The following is a 13821-nucleotide window of genomic DNA, read 5'->3' as shown; positions in this document are numbered from 1 at the left end:
TTCTGGGGGTTGCAGTTCTCAGTGCATCAACCACATATTAAGCAAAAACAGGGGAAGGGGAAAAGAAGCCTCTGTGACACCTCTTTTCATGTTCCTGCAAACACCTGCACAAAGCAAACTAACCCTGAGCCCTCCCACACAGCAGTAAAATCTCTCTGCTCAGGGATTGTTCCGCTGATTTTGGATCAGAGCAGCACTGAAGTCTGAAACAGAACTTAATAAAAGCCTTGTCTGATTCCTCACACCTGAAGCCCCAGCTGAGATGATCTACAAGGGCATTTTGGCACAGAGAATAAAAATTCCAGAGGTTGATGTTCTCACAGAAGGATGGGTAATTTGAGAGGAAAATAGATTTATTTCTTGAGAAACCTCAAGCAGCCTGGCCTGGTTTGTGTGTCCAAATTCTCCATCTGGGTGTCCCCCTGAGGGTCTCAGAGCTTGGGAAGTGCCTGTGGCTGGAAACAGTGATGGGGTTTTGTCACCAGAGCCCCCACAGGAGCAGGAAATCAGGAGACACCCACGTTACAAGGGTTGGCAGAGAGCAAATTGCAGAGAAAATGGAAACCTCCCTTCCAGTGTCAGAAATAACAGGCTCCTGTGTGGGAGAGGGGTGAGGACTCGTGTGGGAAGCACAGGGGTGTCACCTCACAGCCACAGCAGCAAAAAAGGAGGATTTGGCCCAGAGTTTCTAAATTTTAAACTTTTCTAGAGCCATGAGGATCAGGCCCTTGGGTAGGAAGTTCCCAGGTTGTCCTGGGATCACTGCAGATCCTCCCAGGAAGGAGATGTTGTGGCCAAGCACAACCTCTGCTTGTAAGGCTGTAATTAATTTTTATTGATAGAAATTTCCAGGTAGAAATCATTGTTACCCAGCCAAAGCCACCCCAGCTAGGGAGAAAAGAGGGATGTTTGCAGTTTGGATGCTTTAAATGCTTTTGAGAAAATACTTTTTTCAAGGTTCCTGCCTCAGCTCCTGTTCCTTCCTCAGTCTCCCTTTCCCCTGGGCCAGCTCCCAGTGCCAGGACTGGGGATCTCAGTCCTGGAATTGCAATGAAGGAGTAATTCCCTCTTTTCCTGGCTGAGCTACACAATATTTTTTTCTTATTTCTCTGAAGGAATTCTTCTCATCTGAGGAAACCCTAAGCTGTGATGATCAGCACACATGCACAGAGATGGTGATGCTGCTGGATTTTCACCTTCCTGTGGCTGCAAGGGAAGAACCAGAATATGCAACCACAGCTGTTGAAATTCCTAAGGAAGGAATCTGCTGCATCTTAAAAAAAAAAAAAAAGGAAGTACAATGAACTGGAATCCAAAGTAAGGATAGACAGAAACAGCCTCGAGCTGCACCAAGGGAGGTTTTAGGTTGGAGAGCAGGAAAATTTATTCATGGAAAGGGTGGTCAGGGATTGGAAGAGCCTGTCCAGGGAAGTGGTGGCATCACCACATTCTCTAAAACCTGCTTGTCTCCAGCACTGTCCCCTCTGCACAGCAAAGCTGCTATTTTAAGCCACAGGATGATTAATCACTTTACTTTCGTGCTTGCATTTAGGTAGGGGAATGTTTTGGGATTATTTTTACCAAATATATTTAAAGTGTATACAGTGTTAATTCGCTACATGATCTTTCATCACAAGGATGCAAACACAGGAATAATTTGGTTAAAATTGCAAATCAGGTGAAACTCCAAGGCTGCCCAAACACTCTCTGAGCTGGGTGATGCAGAAGACAAACAGTGATAATGTGATTTTTACCATCTGCTGCTGCTGAGGGATGGGGGAGAGGTGGGTTCCAAAGGTGGCTCAGGTGGACCACACCACACCCAGCAACTACAAAATTGTCACCAAGAGCAAACCAGGACACAAAGGACTCTGCCATCATTGCAGTTTCCATCAGGCTGCTCAGACAAACTCACTCCTGCTAAAAAACTAAAATTTAAAAACAGCCAAAGCCATCACGACCCAATTCAAGGCCTTCTCTGGAGTGCCCTGAAGGTCTCTGAGACCTGATTTGCAGGAAAATAATGATGAAGCAGCCTCAGCTGTTCTTCTTCAGTGTCACAATTTTCATTTCTTCTCTCAGACAATGAGATCCCTTTGTCAAAGTGAAATAGCTACAAATGATCTGCAGTTTGTGTTTTCTAAATCCACCAAAAAAGAACAGGCTCCTTCCTGCAGTCATGGACCACCACACTCACAGTTTCATCACGTTTTCAGTCACCCAACAGCTCCAGATTTCCACATTAGCATGGAAAAAAAAAAACTATTTCTGCTCCAAAACAACACAGGGACATCATTTCCTTTCCACAAGGTGAATAAACAACTTACCTCGATCTGTTTATCTTTGAAGATGTTGTTGATGCTCTTGTTAAAAGCTGCTCCAGAAAACATGGAGGTTATTGGGTAAGTCAGGTCTAGGATAGTCTTAAACACCGAGTTCATGACCTGAAAAATAAAAAAGAAAAGGCATTTCAAAGGTAAAACACAGGCCAGAATCCACAGGGCTCTGTGCATTAAGGCTGCAATTCCAGAGACATCACATTTAGAGCTGACAAGTGCAGAAAGTGTTGAGGGGACAGAAATACAACAGCAAAATCTACAACCAGGAGCTCCCCTTGTGGCAAATTTACATTTAGTAAACCCCAAAACAGAATCAAACCCCCCAAAACAGCCCCAGAGCAGAGTGGGTGGTGCAGCTCCAGCCTTTAGATTTTTTTTAATTAAAAAAAAAGATGCTCTGAGTTGTCTTCACTATCCTTCCCCCAGCACCTGTGTGGTTCAGTGGTGTGGGAAGGAAACCAGAAATCCATGGCAGAGGAATTGCTCCATCCATCTCTTCTCATTCAGGGATCACACTTAATTTTTCTCCCAGACTTAAAGCTTTTTTTCTCTGCCTCACTTAGAAAATCATGTCTGGGATTCTCTGGGACTCCAGCAAGGTTCAAGGATATTTTATAGAGCTTTAAACACTTTCTGTGGAGCTGGGTCAATTATTTGTCATTCTAAAATCAGTTACTGGGATGTGTCACAGACCCAGCATTTAACATTTACCAACTCTCAGCACCAGCAAAGGAAACCAAACCACATCAGATTTCTTAAATCACTACAGGTCCCTGCACACCAACCCTCCTAACACACAGATCCTGGAATGAAGCTTTCATGGATTCCCTTCTTCTCCATTTCAAAAACATTATTACACCTCTGTACTGACCTACAAGAGAAAGTGATGAAAATCCCTAAACTTTATGGCATTGTGGCCATAGTGTGTGTCCATCAAATCCTAAAATGATGAAAATCCCTAAACTTTATGGCATTGTGGCCATAGTGTGTGTCCATCAAATCCTAAAGTGATGAAAATCCCTAAACTTTATGGCATTGTGGCCATAGTGTGTGTCCAACAAATCCTAAAAAATCTTAACAAAATTCAATATTTAATATAATACATCATAGTCAAAATGTAAAAGACCACCACAAACCCCAATAAATTCCTTTCAACTTAAAAAGCTTTTCAGTGGATGAAATATTTTTCTCTCCCTACATGTTTCTCTGTAATTTAACCAACAACTTCCCAGAGATCAGGGCATCCTTCCCAGGCAGGCACAGGCTCAAAGCTGCCAGCTGTTACAGCTGTGAGCAACATCTGGCCTTGCCTTTACCCTGGCAGGGATTTAAAGAACAGCAGGATCAGCCCACATTGTCCTGTCCAGCTGCTTTCAAATTTCCACCAGGGATCTGCCCAGAGAACACCAGTGCAGGGATAAAAAAAGATCACGAAGGAGAAGGATGGGAAGAGGAAATGTGGGAGAATGTAAAAAGCTGAGCACAAACCCAAAGCTTCATTCACATCCTCGCTCTGGGTTTGATGTGCTGAGGACAGTGTGCCAACCTAACTATAGACTGCTACCCACAGCTTCAGAGGGAGATGGAATTAGTGCTGCACCTAAAATAGGGAGCAGGTCTCTCCAGAATGATTAAATCAGGGGAAGAGGCATCTACAAAGAGCCCTTTTTATTTAATACTGAAGGAAAATCTCTCCCACTCAGCACCAGCCATCAAGGGTTTTCCTTGTTGTAAATGATATTTATAATGCTGAGCCTTCACATTGCTCCTGATCCTGACAGTGATCTTGCCCATGGACAAAATACTTCTAATTAACAGTTATTTCTTTATATTCTCATTTCTCAGAGCTGGAGGATGCCCTTTAGCTGAAGCTGATGGCCAACAGCCTCCCTCAGCCTTCCAGGAATAGCTGCAAAACCACCTCCTGTTCTCTCAGATAAATTCAGTTAAAGTTCACCCTCTGGAGAGGCAGCAGAGCCTTCTGGCTCCTGCTCCACTTCCCACAGCAGCTCTGGGATCTGGGATCTGCTCCAGCAGCTCCATCCCCTGGCACCACCAGGGTGGGAATCCTGAGCCAGCTCTGCCAGTGCTCTCAGGGTTTGCAGGTCAGGAAATAATGGAATTGTTTGGATTGGATGGACCTAAAAACTCATCTCATTCCATGAGATGTTCTGCCATGGGCAGGAACACCTTCCTCTATCCCAGGCTGCTCCAAACTTCATCCAGCCTGGCCTTGGGCACTCCCAGGGATCCAGGAGCAGCCAGAACTTCTCTGAGCACCCTGTGCCTCACCACCCTCCCAGGGAGGAATTTCCTCCCAATTCTTCATTAACTTCTCATGAACTTTCATTTCTACAGCTCTGCTGCAAGATGAGCTTTCTTTTTAAAAAGACCTTCAATCCTAAAATAGTTTTTTAAGTCACCCTAGAGTATAAAAAACTTCAGCAAGGAAGGGACAAGGTTCTGCTCACAGAGCAAAGACACCTGATGATGGACAAGAGGAATTTTCACCTCTGACTCTTTTGTTCTTTGATGCAGCACTGTGGCAAACTGGTGTGAAAAGCCAATATGATCCCAGGATTTCTCAATGTTCTTGAATATAAAAAACCATCAAGGTTATGGGAAAACTTAAACAACAACAATTTCAAACAGATCCAGTATTTTTTAAACTACTCCAAAGGTCGTGCAGTGCCTTCTCAGCATTCAATAAACTAAAAAAAATTATTCCATTTCAATAAAACAAGGAAAGGAATTCACACAGAAAAAATAAAAAAGTTAAATCAATAAAATAAAAATACAACTCATCTTTGTTATTTCTACATTGAGATATTAATCCTCCAATTATGAAAACCAACAATCTGCAAACACTAAAGCTGCAAACACTAAAGCTTGTTCACTTTGTTGGTTAAATAAAGGTGCAGAAGAAACACAGAGACAATAAACAGTCACTAATCTGCCTGGGAATTTTCATATTTCCCCTTTTATTTTGACAAGAGTGATTTATTCCTTTGCTGCTTCATTAGATGCAGAAAACACATCCCATTAAAAATATCCCTTCTCCCAGCACCAAGAGTGATGCCAGATTCTAAAAATACCAAAAAAAGATAAATAAATGCAGGATAAATGCAGCTTTAAGTCCGATGGATTAAAAAGACAGATAAGCCAAGTTCAGAGTTAACTAATCCATCCCAATAAAGACATTTCCCAAGTGGCCCCAGGTTGCACTTAGCAATAATCTTTTCCAGCACAAACTCAGAGCTCCAGAGGAGGAGATTGAGCAGGTTCTGGAGCAGGGGAAGCTCCAGCCTTTCTGCCTGGCTGCTCCTGGGACAGCAGGGAAGGGACATGGGAATTTGGAAGGGCCTGAAGCAGAGCAGGCTTTGCTTTTGTCCTCCTCAAACCCTTAGACAATTTTTGAGTTGGACATGGACCTGCAATAACACTCATGAAAGTCCTCATGAAAATCCATCCTTCATTAATAAAATTAAATGTTTGCTCTAAGAGAGGTCAATCAATTCTCCCACTCCTTATTTGCAGGTTTCAAGGCACCAACACCTGAAATATCCCCAGGCCAAAAAATTGCCTTTTTACCTTGTGAAACATTCTCTGAGCTTTTGCAATCTGAGCTCAAAAGTTAATCAACAGATTAAATGCCTTCATTTCATCTCTAACTATCCCTGGTAAAAGTGACTGTGATTCCTGCTCTGGCAGCTCCAGAGTGAGAACACAGTCCTGAGAAGAGCCCAGGAAACATCTCCAGCTCTGCCTCATGCCCTGCACAGGGAAGACCTGAAAAGAAATGCACAGAGGAAAATAAATTTCATGGCTGTGGTTTAACCAAGAGCTGGGAGAGAGCCCCAGAGTGCTGGGAAAGCACAGCAGGGAGGCAGCAGCACCCACTCAATGCTGCCCTGGAGGTACAAGGTGGAAAAGAGAGAGAGCAAGGTTAAAGGGATGTCTGACACAATTCAGTGCTCTTGGTTTTATGTCTTTAATCTTGAGCCTCCCCCAGGTTTGTGATTCCAGCACACTGCTCTGGATCGTAAACAGTTTATGTTTTGGGTGCTTCCCAAGCCAGCCAGGCACAGGCAGTTCTTAAATAAAAAAAAGCATAAAAATCCATATTCTTGTGGCAAGCAGTGATGGGGAGGTGGATCAGTCCCACAGTGCTCTGCCCACCAGGAGAGCACAAACATCCCAGGGCCCCAATGTGGATTTTAACACCTCAGACAATCCAACTTCCAAGTGACAATTTGTGTTGCAAAGCCATGGCAGAGCCTTGGGAGACATAAACAGTGCCCCTGTGCCAATGACAGGCTCCTATTTCCCCCTGAAACTCAAGCCCTAAGATTCTTAATCTTGTTTATAAAATTCCCTGTTGTTGCTTCATTTTCAGCAAGAAAATCTACAGGTTTTATATGAAGAATATACAAACTTGCAAGCAGTAAACTCCAGAAATAACTTCACCTTCAGTCAGGCTGAACCAGAGTCACCTGGGGCAGCTTTCATCCAACATCTGATCAATAAATAAAACCAAGGCCAGGTTTTATTTGGGGCTGGGAGCAGCCCTGGGGTAGTGGAAGGTCTCCCTGTACATGGCAGGGGGTGAATGAGATGATCTCTAAGGTCTCTCCCAACCCCAACCAGTCTTTAATTCCATGATAAATAAACTCACCCACTGAAATCACTATTTAAAACAACTTTCCCAAAACTTGGGTTAATTTTGAAAATAAGTTTTTTGTTTGTAGTAAATATTGAAAATCAGGAATTTCTCCTGCCCCAGAGTGCCAGTGCTGTGGAGTGCACAGGCAGGAGCAGGAGTGACACGTTTGGGAGTTATTTAGAGAAAGATTACCTCTGCCACTCAGCTCCACTGACACATGACAGCATGTGAGAAAGAGAGAGAAAATACACAAAAGAGAAACACATTTGTTGAGAGCTGGAAAGGAAACAGGTCCCAGCACATAAAGGAGAAGATAAAACAAAAATAAAACAAAGATAACCAGAGGTGAGCACGCTGAAACAACATCACTGTGCCCTGACAGTGTGACCAGGATTTGTGCAGAGCTAAACCAGCATTTGCCTCCTGATTCCCTGGACATGGAGCAGCTTTTCCAGGTGATCCATCACTGCCAGGCAGGGTTTCTTCTGTGGCACAGACTCGGAATTTCAGGAGGCTGCACCTTCCTGGGGTGCTGCTGGTGCCCTGCTCTGCCTGGGCCTGGCTCCACCCGAGGAGGGAGGTGCAGCATTGCCATGGGAGGGAATTCAGCATTCCCAGTGAAGGGAATTCAGCATTGTCATAGGAGGGAATTCAGCATTGCCAAGGGAGGGAATTCAGAGTTCTCAGTGGAGGGAATTCAGCATCCCCATGGGAGAGAATTCAGTATTCCCAGTGGAGGGAATTCAGCATTCCCAGTGAAGGGAGATCAGCATCGCCAGGGGAGGGAATTCAGCATTCCCAGTGGAGGGAATTCAGCATTCCCAGGGGAGGGAATTCAACACTCCCAGGGGATGGAATCGGCATTCCCAGTGAAGGGAATTCAGCATTCCCAGGGGAGGGTATTCAGCATTCCCAGTGGATGGAAATTCAGCATTCCCAGTGGAGGGAATTCCACAATGCCATAGGAGGGAATCCACCATTCCCAGTGGAAGGAATTCATCATTCTCCAGGGGAGAGAATTCAGCATCCCCAGTGGAGGGAATTCTGCAATGCCATGGGATGGAATTCAGCATTCCCAGTGGAAGGAGTTCAGCATTCCCACTGGAGGGAATTCAGCATCCCCAGTGAAGGGAATTCAGCATTCCTAGGGGAGGGAATTCAGTGTTCCCAGTGAAGGGAATTCAGCATTCCCATGAGAGGAAATTCAGCATTCCCCATGGGAGGGAATTCAACATTCCCAATGGAAGGAATTCAGCATCCCCAGTGAAGGGAATCAGCATTCCCAGTGAAGGGAACTCAGCATTCCCCAGTGAAGGGAATTCACCATTCCCAGTGGAAGGAATCCAGCAGCCCCTAAGGAGTCCTTACCATGGCCCACTGTCGGGCTTTGATCCTCATCTGGTTGTAGCTGCGCTCCTCGGCGTACAGGGCGCTCATGAAGGCGCCGATGGACGTGCCCCCGATCATGTCCACGGGAATTCCAGCCTCGATCAGCGCCCGGATAACGCCCACCTGGGAGCAGCCCCTGTGCCCGGGGACCAGGGAAAAGGGAAAGGAAAAAAAAAAAAAAAGAAAAGCCACTGTCAGCCAAAGAGCCATTGAAGGAGTGCAAAGACTGGTGATGAATGGCGCCTTCTGAGGAAGCCGAGCCCGCACCAGCTGAGCTGCCAATCTCTTGCTGAACGAGCCCCAGTGCCAGGAACAAACATTAGGAATGCAGGAATCCTCCCAGAGACTCCCTGAGGATCCCAGGGAACACGACCACACAGCCTGGATTCGGTGGCAAAGGCAGGGAGATGGAAGCAGCCAAGAGCTGGGGGAATGTCAGTGAGGATTTGAGGGGGCAGAATCCACTGGGGTCCCCCCAGAGCACCCAGGACAGGCTGGAGCTCTGAGCCCTTCCCAGGAGTTTCTTTCCTGGTTATTCTCCATGGAAACTGAGCCAGCTTGGGGTATTGGGAAGGGGAACCACATGGATTAATAATGAATTTGAAGGTGGAAATAAAAGCAAGCAGAGACAGTGATGAGAGGGCAGAGGTTGAGTCTGCACACAAATCCAGGAGAGGGGCAGATGAGGAGGCAACTTTTGAGGATGATACAAATTCCTTTAGGAGAATAAACATATCCCTTGATTTCAAGTGCAGAAGGAATTCTGAACAACAATGGAGTCAGGTAATAAACAACAGATGAACCTCAGTGCTGATGGGACAAGAGGAAAACAGAAGCAGCAACCAGTTCTCATCCAGCTCTGCTCACATGGATTTGGGAACCCCTGGGGAGATTCCCTGAAAAATATTTACCTACTGTTGAGTGCAAGTTCAAATGGCAAATCAAAGAAACCAGAATAAAAGAGAAAACATAAGAACACACATCCAGGATGGGCTGGGGTTGGAAAAACCTGAACAAGCTCAGACATCTCACCCAAAAAAAGAGCAGAACTAAAAAATGGCAGAGAAAAGAACAAAAGGTGACCAGAATATGGGATGGGCTTGACATGAGGAGAAAATAAACTGGAATTTTAGTGTCCCAGTGACTGGGGAAGATCCTGAGTGACAAGAAACATGCAGGGCCAGCAATGATATCACCATGCAGAGATTTTAATGGAAAGGAAAGAATTTGCAGACAGGTGTGTATGTAGAGCACAAACTGGGGAAGCCACTGTTGCCACATGCTGGAGAGGTCAAATCACAAATGGATTTAAATGTGGAAAGGATGGATCAAAGGTAACAGGCTGCCAGTGGCTATGAAATATGACAAATTGGAGGTGCAAGCTGGGGTTCAGGAGGCTCAGAAGCTGCTGATTGCTGCAAACACTCATTTCTGCAGCAGTCACTGCTCCCCACCACCAGAAATGACACAGCAGAGGTGGAACATTTGATCTAATCCTGTGAATATCTGATCAAATCTGATCTTTCATCCCGTAGTGGGAGAGGGATCCCTGTCCATCCCACAGGACCATTACAGAACCACAGGACACTGCTCTGGAGGGAAACTGCCCTTCCAAGCAGTCCAAAGCCTCTCCTTTCCAGTGCTCTGTCCAGTGAATAAGAAGCATTTTTGATTAGTTCATCCCACCTGGATGGATGCTTTGCAATCTAGGCCATAAAACAGTAAAAAAAAAAAAAAATCTTCCTTTTCCCATTTTCATCCTATTTTCTGTCCCCCACAGTTTGCTCTATTTCCATCCTCCTTCCCCTTGCTGTTTACATCCTATAAATACTTGCTAACAGCTGCCAAGTCCACCGTAGGTGTCATTTGGCCAAGCTATGCTGAGCACATTCTTTCCATCCAAATAAATCCCCTCCAGCTGCTGAAATGCTTGGGGACAGGTTCGTGGTTGTACTGGGTGTAAATGACTTCAATGACAGATCTGTGCTGCTGCAACTAAGAGTAAAAAAATGGCTCATTTTGCTTTCCCCTCCAAATTCTCCTTCCCTTCTTTTTCTACTGCTTCTTCCCACAAGATCCTCCAGTTAAAGGAATTAGACTTTTATCCTGCCCATTGTTTTTAGGCTTTTAGAGTGCAGCTATTTTTGCTCGTACCTGGCACTTCTCACTGCCTCAGCCCCTGATATTCCAGCAAGGAGCAAACCCTTCCCTGCACCTCCTGCTCTCTGCAGAAAACTCATATCAGGAGCCTTTCTCAGGGCACTGAAGTACCTTAAAGCATTTCCTGCTTGGAGGACAATTTTAAACAGGCCATGAGTAAGTAGCTCCCTCCCTTTTAACTGTTTCTCCTGATTTAATCCATAACTACAAAGGATTTGATGTGCACACTCTGGATTTGTTCCTGCTTTGCTGCACGATGCCTTTGCACAAACAACAAAAGAACATCATCACTTTTATTGGCAAGTCATCCCCTCCTCCTGCATCCACAGTCCCTGCCAACGTGACAGCCACAGATCTCCAACAGATTCACTGATCCCAAAGCAAGATGGAAATCAAAGTCCTTTTCTTGCTTGTAAAAGGAGCTCTCATAATCTGCCTGACTGAATTGTTTCATCTGTGTACAACCACAAAGCTGATTCTTCCAGCTCCAACACCCTGAGCAGGAGCATTCCTGGAATTTGCAAACTAAATCCTGGAAAAAGACAAATGTGCCTGAGCCCCCCCCCCCTTGTCTGCAGGTACTACTTGACCTCCTGAAAGATACAAATGGGGATTTTTTTTAACCTTCTTCCTACAGCTTTAGGCCATCACTGCCCCAGCAATGTTACTACATGGGACTTCTCAACAACTCCTTGCAGTTGTTTCTCTCCTGGGCATTTTTTCCCAGCACCACAAACACAGGAAGGCTGCCAAGGGAAGAGTTGTGCTGGTGCTGGTGCCCTGCCAGGCACTCACGTCCCCTCTGACAAGATCCCTGGGCTCCCACACTGGGCAGCTGCAAAACTGAAGAGCAAAAGAAATTGAAGCCAGGAGCAAGATCCATGTTAACAGCCAGAGGACTAGCACAGAAAAAAAACCCAAAAAAACCCAAAAAACCCCAAACAAACAAACAAACAAACAAACAACCACAAAAAACAAACAAACAAACAAACAAACAAACAAACAAACAAACAAACAAAAAAAAAAAAAAAAAAAAAAAAAAACCACAAAAAACACCTCAGGGATTGTGCACTTCTTGTAATACCAGGCCCAATTTCACAGGGGACGTGTCCTGGTTTAGGGAAACGTGGAAATACAAGTGTTGGGCAAGAGGAGAACAAAGGGAGGTGGTTTGTACCTGCACAGCAGTGACAACACAGGGACAGGGAAAACCTGAGTGACACAGAGCTGAATGTCACTCACTGCAGAGGAAAGGGATGGGGAGGGCTGATACACAGGAGGAAGCAGCACCCAGAGAGGGGATGGACAGACAGTGTGTGTCCCCAAAGCTGCACATGCAGCTTCCCTCACCCCAGAGCTGCTGATGGAGCCTCTCCCCTGCCAGGACTAACACTGTCCCAGTGTCAAAGTGGTCTAGGAACAATGACCTACAAGATGACTTTCAAATTGTTTCTATCAGAATCCAAAAATTTGTCCAGGAGGTGCAATCAGAACAGAAGCTTTCTGATTGTATTCAGTGCCCAGGACAAGCCTGATTCATTAATGCCCTTTGCAGAGAGGGCTGAACCAGCATCACCCAGCTCGAGGAGGAGCTGGAGGCCAGAGCCAGGCTCAGCTCTCAGCCCTGCCACTGCCTCAGCCTGACCTGAGCAACACAAAGGGCATCAACTGCCCCAAGTGCTGCTTTCTGCACTCACCAAATCATGATCCCTGTGCTCAATGAGCCTCCAGAAGCTGTGCTGGCTGAACTCCAAGCACCATTCCTTGTTTACTACTCATGGTCACCAAGAGGTCACTTGGTCTGGGTCAGCTGGACAAGGGGAGGCTGAGGGGAGAGTTCAGTGCAGTGACAGGTTCCTTGTGAGGGGAACAACAGGGACAGCTCTGGTTCCTTCTCTGCATGACCAGGGAATGGCTGGAGCTGGGCCAGGGCAGGCTCAGGCTGCAGAGCAGGGAAAGGCTCTTCCCCCAGAGGTGCTGGCACTGCCCAGGCTCCCCAGGGAATGGGCACAGAGCTCCAGGAGCCTTTGGACAGCCTTGCCAGGGGTGCCCAGGGGGGGATTGTTGGGGGGTCTGTGCAGGGACAGGAGCTGGGCTGGATGATCCTTTGCAGCTCAAGATATTCTGTAGTTCTGAGAAAGAAATGACCACAAAGCAGGAGGAGGAGTTATAGAGTTGGAGACCTGCTTCCCTAAATACCTCAGCCCAGCACACACACAGAGAGCTCAGCCTTTCTGCCAGAAGGCCTTGCAGGAAAATTCCTGCTGCTGCAATCAGCCCTTGCTTTCATCCCCTGGGGAAGGGCTGCTGGAGTGTGACTGTGATGCAGGAAGGGAAGGCCAGAGCAGAGCTGCTCAAAGGAGAAGTCCCCTGTGAGCCGTGTCCATGTGCCAGCGCTGCACGTGCTGCCAGAGCTGGGATTAATCCACTCAGGAAAAGGCAGCCAGGGCAGTAGGACATCCCACAGCAGAGTCCAGCAGGAAGGCAGGCTCTCCTCCCTGCTCAGGGCATGAAGGAAACATAATCAATACAAAACCCATATTTTGTGCACCAGTATCTTCCTCATGAGCCACAATAACAAACTTTCAGCACACAGGATGCTGCTTGTGTTTGAAAGAACAACCCCAGCCTGGGAGCAGCCAGAGGGGACACTCAGTTTTCAGACCATGGAGGGGACACTCAGTTTTCAGACCATGGAAGGGACACCCAGTTTTCAGACCATGGAAAGGGGACACTCAATTCTCAAACCATGGAGGGGACACTCAGATCTCAGACCATGGAAAGGGAACACTCAGTTCTCAGACCATGGAGGAGACACTCAGTTTTCAGACCAGACCATGGAGGGGACACTCAGTGTTCAGACCATGGAAAGGGGACACTCAGTTTTCAGACCATGGCTAAGGGGCAGCCAGGCAAGGCTGCAGCTCAAACCACCTCCAAAGCCCATGTCAGCTTCAAAAAGGAAGCTGGATTCAAAGAGGAATTCAGCCTCAGCAGCCCCCATCTCTCCTCCTGACTGGGCAGGATGGAAATCTCCCTGAGTGCTCTGAGGAGATTCTGTTTCCTTTGGCTAAAGGAGGATTGAGGCTGTGGCTGCTGCACCAAAGCCTCCCCAGAGTGGGACACAGCTTCCTGCCCCTCCTTCCTGATGGAATTACCTGGCAAAGGAGGCAGAAAAACAGAGAAGTTGTCAAGAGGGCTTTTATTAAGCTCCATTAGAGCCCAAACCCCTGAATTAAGACACCTCAGAAGCAGCAAAGCCATAAAAAC

General features: G+C 46.4%; 1 protein-coding gene across 2 annotated transcripts in view; it reads right to left on the bottom strand.

Moving 5' to 3' along the window:
* PNPLA7 (patatin like domain 7, lysophospholipase) overlaps positions 1 to 13821 on the bottom strand; it is a 120858-nt gene that overhangs the window by 19997 nt on the left and 87040 nt on the right. For both annotated transcript variants that reach the window (XM_083876059.1, XM_083876058.1), the window contains exons 27-28: positions 8371 to 8527; positions 2328 to 2444 (exon numbers count right to left, since the gene is read on the bottom strand). In XM_083876059.1, coding sequence (XP_083732185.1) covers positions 2328 to 2444; positions 8371 to 8527 — 274 coding nt within the window. The remainder of the gene's footprint in view (positions 1 to 2327; positions 2445 to 8370; positions 8528 to 13821) is intronic.

Source organism: Zosterops lateralis (genome assembly GCF_965231275.1).
Source record: "Zosterops lateralis genome assembly, chromosome: 20".
Classification (NCBI taxonomy): domain Eukaryota; kingdom Metazoa; phylum Chordata; class Aves; order Passeriformes; family Zosteropidae; genus Zosterops; species Zosterops lateralis.
The sequence above is the reverse complement of the archived record's forward strand: the minus strand, read 5'-3'. Positions and strand labels throughout refer to the sequence as shown.